Here is a 17,004-nt window from a genome sequence, read left to right on the forward strand (position 1 = left end):
CGCAACGGGAGAGGCCGCAATAGTGAGGCCTGCGCACTGCAGTGAAGAGTGGCCCCCGCTTGCCACAACTGGAGAAAGCCCTCGCACAGAAACGAAGACCCAACACAGCCATAAAAATAAATAAAAATAAATAAATTAAAAAAAAATAAAAATAAAAAAATAAAGAAGTCATGGGGATGTCATGCACAGCATGGCAACTACAGCTAATAATACTGTATTGCACATTTGAAAGTGGCTAAGAGAGTAGATCTTAAGAGTTCTCATCACAAGAAAAAAAATTCTGTAACTATGCATTATGATGAATGTTCACTATATTGATTGCTGTGATCATTTTGCAATATATACAAATATCATTATGTTGTACACCTGAAACTAACATAATGTTTTATGTCAATTACACCTCAATAAAAGAAATAAATTTAAAGGAAAAAAAAAGTTCTTTGATGATGTGGTCTTAGATCCACAATAGGTTCCCAGGGGATGCTAGAGATATATAAGGTCTTTGCTAACCTTCAGAAGGAATGTCACCAGCCATGATCTCCCACAAAACATCACTGGGTGCTATCCTCAAGTAAAAAACACTGGGCTGAATGAAACATTGGGTTGATGAATAATCTGAGTTACAGTGAGTACACAGGAAGGGGAAACAGGAATGCAAGAGTTACAGTGAGTACACAGGAAGGGGAAACAGGAATGCAAAGTATAAATAGGAAAAGGACTATGTGAGCTGATTATAGGGAACAATGGTCAAATTGTCTGGTATTGATGCAAAGCTACTGAAGAATATCTGATTTACAGTAAGACTAAATTGTGTGATTATAACACATTTACTAAACACTTAATGTGTGCCAGGCATTGATCTAGGCAATGGTGGACAAAAGACAGAAGGTCCCTGCCCTCATGATCTTTGTACTCAAACAACAGGTAAATAAACAAACAATTATTTCAGGCAGTGAAGAGTACTATAAACCAGGACCATGTGCTTGCAGGTGATGAGAGGAAAGGGGAAAACTACTTTCAACGAGTGGTCAGGAAAGGCCTCTTTCAGGATGTAACTTCAGTACTGAGAGTCACATGATGAGTCAGCCAGGCAAAGCTCCAGAAGAAGATGCTTTCAGGTTGAGTGAACAAGTAATATGCTGCCAGAGAAGGAAAGCAACACATGTGAGGGCAGAACAAAGGTCAGCGTGCTAGAAGCAGCACAGTAAGTAAAGGGAAGAATGGGGTAATGAGACAAGGTCAGAGAGGTAGGCAGGAGTCAGATGATGACGCAGGGCTGCACAGGAATTCAGATTTTAGTTTAAGTAAGAAATGTATATTAATAACCATAACCTTTATACTGCTAATGGTAGTACAAGTGATAACCATACTCTGTGCTTAATCAAACAAGTCCCAAACAGGAAACCACACTGTACCAAAAAATGTGTATGTGTGTCCATGCTAACCTGAATGATAAAGTGGATCCTTAAGATCTAAGCAAAGATAGTGGCTGGTCACGTTAAGGCCAAACTACATTCTTTAAGAAACAGCCAATCTTACACTTGCATATGACTAATGTGCTACTTTACTCATCTGAAGCAAAAAAACCCCCTAAGGAGTCATCTGCTTTCCTGGGCCCCATATACAGCTGCTCTGAAATAAAGTTTTGACAATTCGGATAATTCTATAGCTAACTTTTAACAATGAAAGATCACTTTGCCTTAAGCAAAGACATGATGTATTCATTCTTCCCCTACATCTCCTTCCCTCACTTCCTTGAGGTTTTGACCAAGTGTCAGTTTTTCTAGAGAATGATTTTAAAAATAGCAACCTGTGCTTCAGTGAAGAACAGTGTGTCCATCACACCATAACAACATTCAAGTAAAATCAAGAAATGGATGAACGGTTCCCTGGGCAAAAACTAAAAATGGAGTCCCACAGATGAAAGCTACAACAAATACAATGAACGGTTAAAGATGATGCTACCACATAAAAGACTACTTCAAAGATGATCGCAACATTCCACATCAAACCACAGTCATACAAGTGCTATAATCCTTTGACCTGAGTTAGTCTGGGGGACTGATACTTGTTTATTTGCCAACTATGGCAGCAATTCATGATCTTTTTTTGGGTCAGAGACCTCCCTCTCTCCATAAAAATGAAAATAATACACATGAAGTATTATGTGTAAATTAAGGAGTTCCATGTCACCTGAAGAAATCTCTGATCTATGGTGTGACTATGCTGATGTGGGTATGTGGAATGACATCTGGTAAATCAGTATTACCACAGTATTCTAGAATAGGAGAAAAAGCATATAGTCTCAGGGCTCTTACACTATAAGACACCGGGCTTTGCCCCTTATTATAGCTATATGAACCTTGGCCAAGTTACTTAACTCCTTCTAAGTTTTAGTTTCTCATTTTTTAAGATAAGGACAATACCTACAGCAGAGGATTCCTGTGATAATTGAAGCACTATATAAAACACTTCACACTCTGACTAGCTCCAAGTAGGTTCTCAAATGCCGTTATTTCTTAGCTCTTCCCCTTCAAGTCCTGTTGGACAATCAGTGGTATTTAGAGTATTCTGTAAAAGGTTACAGGAGAAGACAGAATTCTCCAGAGAACTGGGAGTATTAAATTTGACTTTTTCCCTCCACTTCATTTTGGCTCTTCTCTCCAGCACAAACATCTGTATAAAAGAATCTGCTACTGGTTTAAAGGAGCAAATAGGATTAACAGGCTAAAGGGAAAAAACCTCAAATATACACAGACCACATTGGTGGTCTACAAGAATTGAAGAAACTGAATTCTGAATACCTTACATTTAAGTGATGGATTTTGTTTTCAACAGAGCCGTGAAAGCTGGGCCTTTTAATTAAGTCACTAAACCATTATTAAGTTTTGATAGAGATGGCTTGCTTTTTCTGGACAAAACACTTCAGAAGCACACACACAAATTTGTTTTAAAAGGAGTTTTGTGTGGAGGATAAGTGTAGCAGTTGGAATGGTGGAAAAAACAAAGTAAAATCCAGGAGGGCCATTAAGTCAAGACTCTTCATTGTCAGTGGGGCTGGGTAGAACCTAAAAGGCAATGAGGTACATGTGGCAGGAACCAGCGGGGAGTCAAAACGCAAGCATCTTAGACATCATTTAGAAAAGACTCTCGGGGGCTTCCCTGGTGGCACAGTGGTTGGGAGTCTGCCTGCCAATGCAGGGGACACGGGTTCGAGCCCTGGTCTGGGAAGATCCCACATGCCACGGAGCAACTAAACCCGTGAGCCACAACTACTGCACCTGTGCGTCTGGAGCCTGTGCTCCACAACGGGAGAGGCCACGACAGTGAGAGGCCTGCGCACCGCGATGAAGAGTGGCCCCCGTTCTCTGCAACTGGAGAAAGCCCTCGCACAGAAACGAAGACCCAACACAGCCAAAAATGAATATAAAATAAATAAATTAATTAAAGAAACGTTTAAAAAAAATTTAAAAAGACTCTCATACCCTTGAACACAGCCCTGAGGAAGAAATACATTTTAATGCACAACTAAGACACATCTATATATGGATATGCTTACCTTGACCTCATGTATCACACAGACATTTTCTATTCTACTCTATTCCACAGGGAAGTAAAAATGCTGGTAGCTACTCACTAAACTGATTTCACAACTCACTTAAGGGTTGAAATCAGCAGTTTGAAAGACACTCAGTGAGGGTGTTCCCACACAGTAAAAGTTAGGAAACTCGTGCCTAAAATGTTTTCATAACATTTGGCTGAAAGCAAAAAGAGAACTGAAAGGAAGAAAGCAATAAAGCACTTGTTTTTAAAAAGGTAAGAGTAATGCCATACCCAGGGTCAGAGCACTAGTGAGGATTTTGTCTGGACTGCCACAACTACTCATGAGCCTGGAGCAAGCCACTTTCTAGGCCTCCGTGAGCAGGGGGTTGGGTAGATGTTCCTGAAGGTCACAAATTCGAGAATGCTAAGATCCAGAAGCAAAATTCACTCTGGGAAAGAATGAAGTCTCAGGACACCCCCCATCTGATATAAAACGGAACGCTGACAGTATCTAATGCATCAGCCAGGTGTTCAATTAGGCTAATTGAATTTTCTTGATTCTTGTGAGGCAAAGCACACCCTGAAGAGTTCTACAACCTACCTACCAGAATAGTTCATATCAACACTTATTTTATAAATATCAGGCACAGACACTGCACACAGGGTCAAATGCAGAAGTGGCCTAGGTTCCTCAAAGAGGGGGCTGGATTTGTCCTCTAACCTGAAAGACGAACAATCAAGGCTTGCGTGCTCTTAGCCAGCACCTGCTCCTCATTGGTTCATCCCATCCCTAACAGGCGTCCACATGTTTGTCTTGAGACATGAAGCAAACTCCTCAGCAGTAAGGTCCAGACTAGAAGCTCCGTGTGGTGCGTGCGTGTGTGTGGACCCAGGAGAGACTCGGGGCAAAGAGGAAATAGAGTCCCGCAGCTCCATAAGCCTGCGCCAAGGGCCTGGCGCGGCAAAAGCAAACCTACCCAGGGTCGAGGCAGCTAGTTAGGAATGGGGAACGAGGGCCAGAAACCAGGGAGTCAGCCCGGGAGATGGAGGGGCGGGGCAGTAACAGAAAGAAGAGTTACCATGCCGCCGAGCACTTCGTCCTGGTCGTCGGCGAGAAGCAGCACCACATTGGGCCTCCGAGAGCCCGCCGCCGCCGCGGAGACCCCCAGGCAGCCTCCCAGCAGCAGCAGCAGCAGCGGCGCTGGGCTGCAGTAGGGCAGGTGGCGAGGGCTGCCCCGCCGGGGCACACCCAGGGCCAGAGGCAGGAGCCGCATGGCGGACAGGGCTCCGGGGGTGGACCCCGGGCGGAGGGGAAAGACGTGCAGAAGGCTAGAGAGCGAGAAGCCCACGAGCAGCTGGAAAAAAAAATGACTGCACTGTGAAGGCCGGGGTCTGCGGTCAGGCGTTTTCTACCGGGCGCGATCACGTGAACCGGGGGCAGGAGGCGGAGCACGCCGTGAGGTCACGTGACGGGTGGCGGGGCGGGGCTCCGGACCGAAAGGAAGAGGGGAGACAGCAGCAGCGAGGGAAACCCGGAAGTGGGCGGAAAGGGGGGAAAAGCCGTAGGGGAGCGAGACCCGCGCTTGCTCCCGACTCAGGCAGGGGTTGGGTTTTGGTAGGACCCGTTCCAGGGCGCTTTGTTCAGGGATTAAAATGGGGGGGGGGGGGAACGATCAGATAAGAGGAGGAGGGAATCAGCCAGTAGGAAGCAGTTAAGAGAAAGGAGGAATGTGCCTATGAGGTAGTAAGATCAGCTGGTGGGCAAAGTCTGAGCTGTACCGTATTTAATCCCTGAGTCAACAACACTTGAGTGCCGTTATATTTAAATGCTTTTAATTTTCTCTACAACTCAATTTAACTCCAAGCCTGGTTATGCTGTTCCTCAGCTGATATCGTGGTTTCAAACAAACGATTTAGGGATATTCTGACAGCCTAATATTCCTTGATGAATTTTGGAATATTTACAATAACATTAAATTGGTGAAGTTTTAAAATTTTTTTATTTATTTTTGGCTGCGTTGGGTCTTCGTTGCTGCGCACCGGCTTTCTCTAGTTTCAGCGAGCGGAGGCTACTCTTCGTTGCGGTGTGCGGGCTTCTCATTGCGGTGGCTTCTCTTGTTGCGGAGCACGGGTTCTAGGAGTGCGGGCTTCAGTAGTTGTAGCACGCAGGCTTAGTTGCTCCGCGGAATGTGGGATCATCCTGGACCAGGGCATGAACCCGTGTCCCCTTCATTGTCAGGCAGATTGTTAAAAATTGGTGAATTTTTGAAAGACCTTTTAGATGATGTTGGAGGATGTGCACACTGAACAAAAACCAAAACACTGCGACATGGTCACCCAACCAAGTTATTAAGTAATGTTTAGGGATTAAAAATTCCATGAAACTAGGGCTCCAAATATTTCTGTGATAGCTCTAGAACAGCTCTACCCTGCCCCTCTGCCCAAGTCTAGGAAAACAGAAGTATCTCTGGCCTTGGAGGGTATTATGCTTAGTGAAATAAGTCAGACAGAGAAAGACAAATACTGTATGATATCACTTATATGTGGAGTCTAAAAATGAAAGAAACTGGTGAATATAACAATAACAAAAGAAATATCCCTGGCAAGGTGAACCACCAAGACTTATTCCCAACTGAGAACAACAGGCTGTACCTCCTGGTTCCTAACAAATAAGGTGTATTTTCTCTAAGCTGAACCCTCCAACTGGAAGTCTTCAAATCTGTGAAAGCACTGTCATATAAGGTAAAAATAATTATGGAAGTGCTTGGGAATGTCATACACACAACTATCAGGCTTATGCAAAAGGAAACATCCTTAGTTTTATTACTTTTTTAAAAGTAAGTCTACAGAAGACAAGATAATCTTTTAAAAATGAAGTAGAATATATAAAATAGAAAATTAGTAAGGACCTACTGTATAGCACAGGGAACTCTTTTCAATACTCTTTAATGACCTATATGGGAAAAGAATCTAAAAAGGAGTGGATATATGTATTAATGTATGTATAACTGATTCACTTTGCTGTACAGCAGAAACTAACACAACATTTCAAATCAACCATACTCCAATAAAAATTATAAGAAAAAAAAGCACAGTGGAAAATAAGAATGAAGTAGATTTCCACCGCAAAAAAGGATTGTGCTGAGAATCTGGTCAGAGTACTTCCCAGATGGCCAGTGTACTGTGTTACAGCCTCAGGCTAGGCTAATTTTGCACACTGATGGAATAACCAACCCCTATGTATTCAGATTTCAAGACTTCCAGTAAGACTTTCTGCACACAAAAATAATCTATTCCATCTGCACTGATGCTCCAGATTGTTAAATTTTCTCACTGTTTTTGTTTCAAAACTAGATTGTAGGGCTTCCCTGGTGGCGCAGTTGTTCAGAGTCTGCCTGCCGGTGCAGCGGACACGGGTTCAAGCCCTGGTCTGGGAAGATCCCACATGCCGCGGAGCAGCTGGGCCCGTGAGCCACAACTACTGAGCCTGCGCGTCTGGAGCCTGTGCTCCGCAACAAGAGAGGCCGCGACAGTGAGAGGCCCGCGCACCGCGATGAAGAGTGGCCCCCGCTTGCCGCAACTAGAGAAAGCCCGCGTGCAGCAACGAAGACCCAACACAGCCAATCAATCAATCAATCAATCAATAGAAATGCTGTAGAATTATAAAAAAAAAAAACCCAAAAAACTAGATGGTAAATTATGTGGGGCTAAATGCTGTAGAATTATAAAAAAACAAAAAAACAAAAAAAACTAGATGGTAAATTATTTGGGGCCAGAGATTGTATAATTAGGTACCAACTTTGTTCCAGATGCTAGGCTACTGCTGAGGAGACACTGTCCCTCTTTCATGGAATTTGCAATCTAGTGGCAGAGAAATATACAACCTAACAATCGCAGTAGTATATAATTACAAATAGGGAGACATACTATGAAGGAAAAGCAAAGAGTGTGATGAGCATTTAAGGGTGTAGGGGGCTGATCTAGTCTAAGACACCCTGAGGAAATAACCTTGAATGACAGTCTGAAGTTTAAAGGAGATAATTTGTTAATAGACTAGTTGGGTGGTAGAATGTCTCCTAGGCACGGAGTACAGCATGTGCAAAAGTCCTAAGGAGGTGCATTCAAATAACTAAAAGAAGCCACCATGGTTGCAGCTGAGAGAGAGAAGGAAGGGGATAGGTAGGCAGGGCCCAGACCCTAGTTAAGGATTTTGGTCTTTATCCTAAGGCTAATGGGAAATCACTGGAAGAGTAGAGGAGAAATATAATCATACATGAATTTTTATAAGATCCTTTTGGCTGTGGCACGGTGTACAGACTAGAAGAGGACAGGAATGGATAAAGGTAGATCAGTTAGGTGGAGAGATGATGATAACAGTGGCAAATCCAGATTTTGTGTGGCCTGAAGCTTATATACAATTTTGGGGGCTCCTTAAGAAAAAGAATAGCAATTATAAATACAAAATTAGGTACAAAAGTGTATATTTATTTAGACTGAGAAAAGAAATCACAATATTATAAATTATTAAAAGTTGAGAAATATTACAAATAATGCAAAATGTAAAAATAACAAAATATTTTTATTAATAAACTGTCAGGCATGCCTCTCCAAACTTTTTTCCCAAATTTTATGGCTATGTACTCTTTAATCGACTCTTCATATGACCATGGTTTGTATATATCTTCTATAGAGAGAATACAAAGATAATTTATTTTTTCTCTAGCATGGTTGATCAGTATTTGTTTTTTTATTATTAATAGCTCAGAAAAAATTTTTTCATCCTTGTAGTTCAGTATTTGTGTGTGTGTGTGTGTGTGTGTGTGTGTGTCTGTGTGAAATTTCAGGAGCTCTATCAAATATTTTTATATGGGCATTTCAAATTATCTTGCACAGTTACTAATCTTAGATATTCCTTGAATTGAAGGCAGTACATCAGTGCACTCATTGTAATCACATATTATGAGTTTATATGAATTTCACTGATGTCAGTTTGAGGTCAAATCAGAAAAAAATTTAAACATTTTAAAATGAATTTATATGATTCACTTCTCTTTACAAATTGTCAAATGACTCAAGAGCCTATTTATTACTTTTATTTGCAATTTGTCTCTTCCTCTTAGTCTTGCCTTAAAGAGTACGTGTGAAGGGAAACAAACAGTTGCCCCAGTTTTCTACCTGGAGGCACATCCTGAACCAGGGAGCCAGGAAAAAGGTCCCATGCAGAACAAAGTTGAGTTGAAAAGAGAAAGATTACAGTTAAGGGGGACTGAAGTAGCTGGAACTTGTGGGGCAACGTTCCAAAGAGGAGGAAGCTATGTAGGTGCAAAGCTTCATAAATCTGGGTAGATATCTTTGTGAGACTTTGTTGAACACTAAGATGCACATGCCTGGGGTGAAGGCACCATAAGGTAACGCAATGCATGACCAAGGATATATAATAATTCCCAGAGGAGCTGGAAATGTTTGACATCCAACCAGCCAGAGGGAAAGTCTTTCTTGATCACAAGGAGCATTCAGTAGAGAACCCAGAAAGGTTATACTTTTGTAGTAGAGCTAAACTATCATGCGTGAAAAGTACTGTATGCCTACAATGACAAAGTTTAAATACAAGTCTCAAAGTGTCAAGCTGATCTGCTAGAAACTTAACTTGCTTGCCAAAATAAGGCCCCGTACTCTTTTTTTTTTTTTTTTTAATTTTATTTATTTATTTATTTATTTATGGCTGTGTTGGGTCTTTGTTTCTGTGCGAGGGCTTTCTCTAGTTGCGGCAAGTGGGGGCCACTCTTCATCGCGGTGCGCGGGCCTCTCACTATCGCGGCCTCTCTTGTTGCGGAGCACAGGCTCCAGATGCGCAGGCTCAGCAACTGTGGCTCATGGGCCTAGTCGCTCCACGGCATGTGGGATCTTCCCAGACCAGGGCTCAAACTCGTGTCCCCTGCATTGGTAGGCGGATTCTCAACCACTGCGCCACCAGGGAAGCCCCGGCCCCGTACTCTTTAAGGGAAGACTACAAAATCTAGATACTTGACAACATGAAATTTACAATGGCCTGTATCCAATTAAAAAAAAATTACTACACATGCCCCCAGACAGGAAAATGTGATCCATAACCAAAAGAAAAACCAGGCAGTAAAAACAGATAATAAATGACGAGATGAAGGAATTAGCAGATCAGTGTGTTAAAACACCTATTATAACCATATGTCGTAATAGAGTTTAAACAGATCTGGGCATCCTGCAGAACATCATATCCATCCATTACATTGATGACATCATGCTGATCAGGTAGGATGAGCAAGAGGCATCTAACATGCTGGAATCTTTCATATGACACGTGCTCCAGAGGGTAGGAGAGAGACCCTATAAAAATTCAGGGACTTGGCACTTCAGTAGAGGATCTTAGGGGTCCAGTGTTGTGTCAGGACATTGCCTCCAAAGTAAAAACAAATCGCTGCTTCTTGCATTTCTTACTGCAGAAAGGGAGGCACAGTGCTTGGTAGACCTTTCAGTATTCATAAGCAACCCATTCTACCTAGGAGTACTGCTCCAGCGCATATACTGAATGACAGGAAAGGATACCAGATTTGAGTGGAGCCTCGGGCAGAAAAGCACTCTGTAGCAGACAGGCGTGGTTACATAATCTGGAAGGCCCTGCGTGAAATAAAAATGTGGGGCCCTTTGTTAAAAAAGCAGGAAAGGGGCTTCCCTGGTGGCGCAGTGGTTGAGAATCTGCCTGCCAATGCAGGGGACACGGGTTCGAGCCCTGGTCTGGGAAGATCCCACATGCCACGGAGCAACTAGGCCTGTGAGCCACAATTACTGAGCCCGCGCGTCTGGAGCCTGTGCTCCACAACAAGAGAGGCCGCGATAATGAGAGGCCCGCGCACCGTGATGAAGAGTGGCCCCCACTTGCCGCAACTAGAGAAAGCCCTCGCACAGAAACGAAGACCCAACACAGCCATAAATAAATAAATAAATTAATTAATTAAAAAAAAAAAGCAGGAAAAAAGTGCCACTGAAAGTGGTAAAATGTAAAGTTTTTCATTAAAAAATATTGAATTACTTACAAAATGCAATGGGTGTTATAGTGATACATGAATAACACTGTAATCTTACAAACTACAGAGAAACTTTTGGTGTTATAATTTATGTAATACAATAAATAATGATTATTAATGTGATATCTTGATTGATTATGTAATTTTTCTGGCTTGCTTTCCTATAAATTCATTTCATAGGCCTACAAATTCACAATTTCCTACAAATTCATTTCAAAATCAAAATGTGTATTTTTAGCAACTTCATTTTCAATTGATATAACTAAAAGTGATATCGTGACTCTCAGCAAATGCCTGATTGCAAATAATTTTTAATTTTGAGGAGAATCTTCTGATATAACTGTTATTGGAGCTGTTAAGAGTATTTTATAGGCTGTATAACAGTGGGATGAACTTTTGACAGATTATTTCAAAATACAAATTTTAGCACAGGTAGAGCTGATGATTGTGGAACAATTTTTCTAAAAACATTTAAATCTCTCTACAGATCAGTTTTATTTAGATATGAATTTAATTTCAATGTAAATCATAAATTATTATAATTTTGCAATTGTAAAATTGTAACTGGTGTAATAGTTACATTGTGATATTTCCTCCAACATTTCCTGTAACTTGTGAAGGGCCTACAAGAAACCTCAGATGGCTTCAAGTTTTTATATAATTCGGAGTGCCTGTTTTTGCATTCTATCACTGCATCTTCAATTATAAGAAAAAATTAAAATTTTAAGTTGTTTTCATCGTTAATAATTGGTTTATATGGAGCTATATTTGAAAATAGTGTTCTTTTCCATCAAATGCATTGATCTTTATAATTTCTTTCTAAGACTGTGGAAATTTGATTTGCCACATTGCAGAAGTTTTCAAAACCAGAGACTAAACTCAGTGACGAATTCTAATAATTTTCTGATATGCTTTATTTCAATATCATATGTGTGCTTGTATTTTATAATAATTTACTGAAAAAATGTAATGCCTGAAAACTGGCATTTTTTGCACAGATTTGTGATGTTTGCACAGATCTCAAAGATCTGTGCAAACATCACAAAGATGGCATTCAGGAAACAGATGGGCAGGCTGGATCCCCACAGCAGGTCCCAGCACCAGTTTTAAGTAGAAAACCTTTCTTTCTTACTGCTGTTGGCCACCACTGCTGCTTTTCCACTGTTCTCTCTACAGTTGCTGCCACCAACCTGGGCTCTGGTCTCTGCCTGCCCACCTGGGGGCCCTGAGGCTCCCTGGACCGCCTGGAGGTATGCACATGTGACAATTTCTTGGTGCCTGTCTGCTGCGTGCTCTACCCCCCAGTCCTGGCTTATCTGTACTGCTCCTGCACACCTTCCATTGTCGCACTGGACTTCACTTACAAAACACAAGTTCAAAGAAAATATTGTTAATAATTTCAAGATGACAACAAAACATTAAGCCAAGTGTGGGGACATTCTGAAAGAGTGCAGCTCTGTACAAGTGCAGAGGTCACATCTTGAAGTCCACCCTGGTGGCAGGTCCAACCTGTGATGCAGGTAGCCCTTCTGCTTGGGCCATACCTGCAAGCAGACCCTATGGCATTCCAGGTGTCAGTGGTGGGAACAGATGAAATGTGAAACACACTCCAATAGGAAAAAATCACAATGCAGACCCCTGTGGTTTTGGAGCAAGGTCATGATACCTACCTATAGCAGGAATCACACATCTTTTGAAAAACAGCTCCTAATGTACTGAGCCCTGAGAGAGATGGGACTCTTGACCATGAGGCACTAAATGACGATGCTACCTGAATTATCCATCACCAGTTGGGTCCTCTAGGATTCCCAAGTCATAAAGTTGGTCAGGATCAGCAGTAGTTCTACAGAAGATGAAATGGTACATCTGGAACCAAGCATGAACAAGACCAGAGGGCACAAGCAAGTGCATGAAGAGATAGCCCAGACTCACTCATCATGGTTGCCCCGTACTCCTATCTCAGCTCACACCTGGGGGACTATAGACCAGCTGAAAGAGGAGGAGAAAGTCTGAGCTTTGTTTAAGGATAGAACAGCTTGGTATATGGGTGCAAAGTGGAAGTGGTTGATGGTTGCATTATAGCCTCACTCGGCTTGGCCTTGAATGACAGTGGTGAGAGAAAACCACTTAATGGGCAGAGCTTTCAGTGATGCACCTGACCATCCAGTTTGTGTAGAAAGATGTGACCTGAGATTAGAATATATATGGACTCACTGGCAGTGGTGAATGGCCTCTGCTGGGTGGTCATGACCCTGGAAGGAAAATGACTGGGAGATTGGAGATGGGGGGTTCTGGTGTGGAGGCATAGGGATAGACATGTAGGAATAGGCACAAAGTGTGAAGATCTTTGTATGATGTGTTTACGTCCACTAGAAAGCATTCACATGGAAGAGGCACTAAACAATGAATTAGGCAAAGCAGCTGAGGCCATTGATGTTAGTCCGCTCTTGTCGGTGGCTACCTAAGACACCTCACTTACTCTCAAAGAATGTCACTTGAATATGGGTGAGAGATCAGAAGTTCAGTTCCCAGCTGATATGCATTGAGCAATCACAACTACTTTTTCTACTCTTGCAAAGGAAAGGTTATAGTCTGTCACTTTGAAATACAGTATAATAATTATTAAGCAGTAGTCAAATGAGATCTCCAAAGTTCTCTAAGCACTCAAATTTTATGACTTACATGTCATTCAACATTAATAGCTCTTATTTATTGACTGTCTACTATGGATTACTATGTATTTCCCAAGGTCTAAGGTTTGGTGGCTTTTTAAAGTATGAAAATCCCCTTTTTACCTCTTATCCCAACTTTTGGGATTGAAAAATATGATTCTTCATGTATAGTTATTAAATTGAAAATAGAGATTGTATTGCATTCCAAGGATATAAATAAATTGTAATCAGCAATTAATTTTGAGAAAGAGTGAGCTTCTATGAGGAGAAGCTGAAAAGCAGCAACGACCTTGTGCATTTCTCCTGTGACTCAAGAATGAGTAATCCCTGAAGGATTAGAGTAAAAGGTTAACTGCTAGATTTTACAAATCAGCCATTCCAAGAATAATCATAACTTTCATCACAGCAATTTCGTCTTTATGTGTGTTTGCACACGCTGAAAAAAATTATCAAATTATTAATAATGCTGAGAGTCTTAAGGTAGTTTTATTTTTTTAAATAGAATATCATTTATTAAATGGGATAGTAGGGAAAATACTCATAATAAAATGTTGAGCAAGAAAACAATATACAAAATCCATCTTATATAGGTTAAGGTAGTTTTAAATGACAGGTGACAGAAGGTTATTGGCAAGACCCTGATACAGGTTTGGAAATAATTAAAATGTTCATGGTCTGTATCTTGTACACAGATTTATATAAATTATATTCTATAGATTATAGTAAATTGTACTCAACTTAGAGATAGATGCTTCTTAGCTGCTTGTAAATATAATGCAATATTGGACCTTATATCTGATACAAATAATTAATATAATTATTTAAATAGTAAAACTAAAGTTCCAAACAAATTAAAATGCTGATTATTATTAGTAGCATAGTTAACCATAGTAAATTTAATTTAAGCTATTAATTAGTCGTGATCAGTTTGAAATCATATTCTGTCAGGCCAATGGTTCTCTCTCATATCCAATTAGTTGGCTTCAGACCTTTAGGGAACTCATTGGGGACCATCCCATCACCGGGCAGCAGTAATGTAGGGTACAAAAATGGGCTGCTCTTTGCCAGCACCTCTTCTAGGACTCTGTTTAATGGAACTCACTTTTCTTAGGAAAGTAGGTAATTGGTTGATCTTTTCTCTAGTTTTCATATTATTCATTCAGTTAATTAATTCAACAAATATTTATTGAGTACATATAATGTGCTAGCATCTGTTCTAGGTGGTGGGCATACATCAGTGAACAAAGGAGACAAAAATTCCTGCCTTCAGGAGCTTATTTTTAGTGGCAGAAGACAGAGAATAAAATAAATCCATAGATGGTATAATATGTTGGAAGGTGGTGAGTATTATGGAAGAAAAGAGAACAAGGAGAGGGAAGAAGGGAATACTGGGGGTTAGGGAGCTGCAATTTTAAACAGGGCGGTTAGGAAGGATCCACTGAGAAGATGACATTTTATTTTATTTTTTAAAAATTTATTTATTTATTGGCTGAGTTGGGTCTTTGTTGCTGCGCGCAGGCTTTCTCTAGTTGCAGCGAGGGGGGCTATTCTTCATTGCGGTGCGTGGGCTTCTCATTGCAGTGGCTTCTCTTGTTGTAGAGCAGGGGCTCAGTAGTTGTGGTGCACGGGCTTAGTTGCTCCGCGGCATGTGGGATCTTCCCGGACCAGGGCTTGAACCCGTGTTCCCTGCACTGGCAGGCGGATTCTTAACCACTGCGCCACCAGGGAAGCCCTGAAGATGACATTTAAACAGAGACCTCACCTGGTGAGAGAAGAGTCACGTGGATATCTGGGCCAAGATCATTCCAACAAGGGCAAAGGACCTTGAATCTGCTTTCCTTGTTAGTTTTTATTTTGCCAATTTTCTGTCCTCAGGTGATTTGGTAATGATGGGTAACAGGAGATGATTTTGGAGTTTGATTAATTTAGAAATGTTGACTGTCAATGACCTACTGTTTTTCCTGGCCTCTTTCACCATCCACTTCAGCTCACTTTGAGTTTCTTTATAGGTCCTGATAGTGATACCCCAGATGTGAATTGTGCTGAAGGCTAGTAGTTATCACATCTCTTACTGGAGATAGAGAGAAAGGGCTGGGAAGTCAACTAAGAAAAGAGATCCAATTTCAGCGTTTCCCTTTGTTTAAGTCCTGCTTGTTGCAAAGTTTGACATCTGAAGGAAGGATTTCAGGACTGTATTCAATGCTGGAGACAACAGAAAAAAAAAAACCAAACCTCAAAAAACAAAACAACAACAAAATAACAAATAATTCCATTCCTTCTACTGCATACATTTTAAAGTTAAATGGATACAGTAGTAGTTAACACAGTTACAAAACCATAAAATACTATTTCTAGTATAATTTTAAATTCTGGATACATAAAGGAAAAGTTATAAAACTTCTGCTTCCCTTATATTAACTCTAGTTTCTAAAAGGGTCCTATTGCTCTCACTCTATGTTCACATGTATTTTGGTGGTGATGCCAAGGGACACCAGGTTTCTACAGGCTCTATTATGAAAGTGCCTTGAAAAGTAAAAAGTGTGTTGAACAAACATAAAATACCACCATTGTTCACTAGGTGCTTTGCTGTTCCTTTAAAAAATATGGCAAGTATTTAATAGCATTAGGAGATAGACAAATATATACACATCCGTACTGAAAGCCAGACACTTTAAGCTTTACGGAAAGTTCACTTTATTCTTTGTGAATTGGTAGTTATTCAGCCTCTCTGTGCTTCAGCCCCCTCATCTGAAAAGTGAGGAAAAAATAGTACTTTGTTACCTTTGTAACTGTATGGTGACATATGTGAGCTAGACATATTGTGGTGATCATTTTGCAACATATACAAATATCGAATCATAATGTTGTACTCCTGAGACTAATATAATGTTATAGGTCAGTTATGCCTCAATAAAAAAATAGTGCTTACCGCTTTATAGGGTTAAAGTGAGAATTAAATGGGATAATTCATGCAAAGAACTCAGAACAGTGCCTGGCACACAAAAAGTGCTCAAAAACGTTGAAAATTATTACTAAATTCACAAAAATATCTACAGTGGAGGGGCACCCAGTTCTTCCATTGAGGTGTAGGGTAAAGATACATCTCTTAGGATATCAGGTAAACTTTTGATTTTACTGATAGAATCAGCTGCATCAATTTATTAATTTTGCCTTCTCATGACACGTATTAAATCCTCATTCTCTGTTAGGTCTTGTGCCAGGGCTTGAGTTGATTTTAATCCAGTACTTTATCTTTCACCGAAGGAAAAAAGTTCACAGCGTTATTAAATCTCAAGTATATGCCAGGTCTTCAGAAAAGTTGTCAGAAACTAAACTAAGAAAGCCTTTAAAGGCGCCCAGATCAGGTGGGAAGGTGAGAAGGGCTGGGCATTGTGCCCGGAGTAGATGAAGGAGGGAGCTCCCGGCCTCGGCCTATTGATGGGCGCTTAGAACTCTACCGGGCACTATTTCGAGCTGGTGGCTGAATAGGATGCTAGAGCTGCCCTCTTTTTGAGTTAATCACGTTCATAAAAGTGAAGGTGGCAGCAGCCAGAGCGCCCTTCCCCCTCCGGGCTAAAGGCTTCATCCTGATTCGTTCTGGCCACATCCTGCTCCTGGACGCTCTTCAGAGATCGCTCCCGGGCGTAGGCTGGCCTCACCTGTTGCAGGTGTCTCCAGGTATCGAGAGGCGTGGCCGCCGCCCTATCCTCCCCACCCGGGGCCGAGGGGAG

The 17,004-nt window shown here is 41.2% G+C and overlaps 1 protein-coding gene across 2 annotated transcripts in view; it reads right to left on the reverse strand.

Annotated features, from left to right (window-relative positions):
• Nucleotides 1-4,985, reverse strand: part of GNS (glucosamine (N-acetyl)-6-sulfatase) — a 51,480-nt gene extending 46,495 nt beyond the window's left edge. For both annotated transcript variants that reach the window (XM_059936412.1, XM_059936411.1), the window contains exon 1: nt 4,623-4,985. In XM_059936412.1, the coding sequence (XP_059792395.1) occupies nt 4,623-4,817 (195 nt within the window). In that variant the 5' untranslated portion in view covers nt 4,818-4,985. The remainder of the gene's footprint in view (nt 1-4,622) is intronic.
• Between the last annotated feature and the right edge of the window lie 12,019 nt (nt 4,986-17,004).

This window comes from Balaenoptera ricei, chromosome 10 (genome assembly GCF_028023285.1).
Source record: "Balaenoptera ricei isolate mBalRic1 chromosome 10, mBalRic1.hap2, whole genome shotgun sequence".
NCBI classification, from domain to species: Eukaryota; Metazoa; Chordata; class Mammalia; order Artiodactyla; family Balaenopteridae; genus Balaenoptera; species Balaenoptera ricei.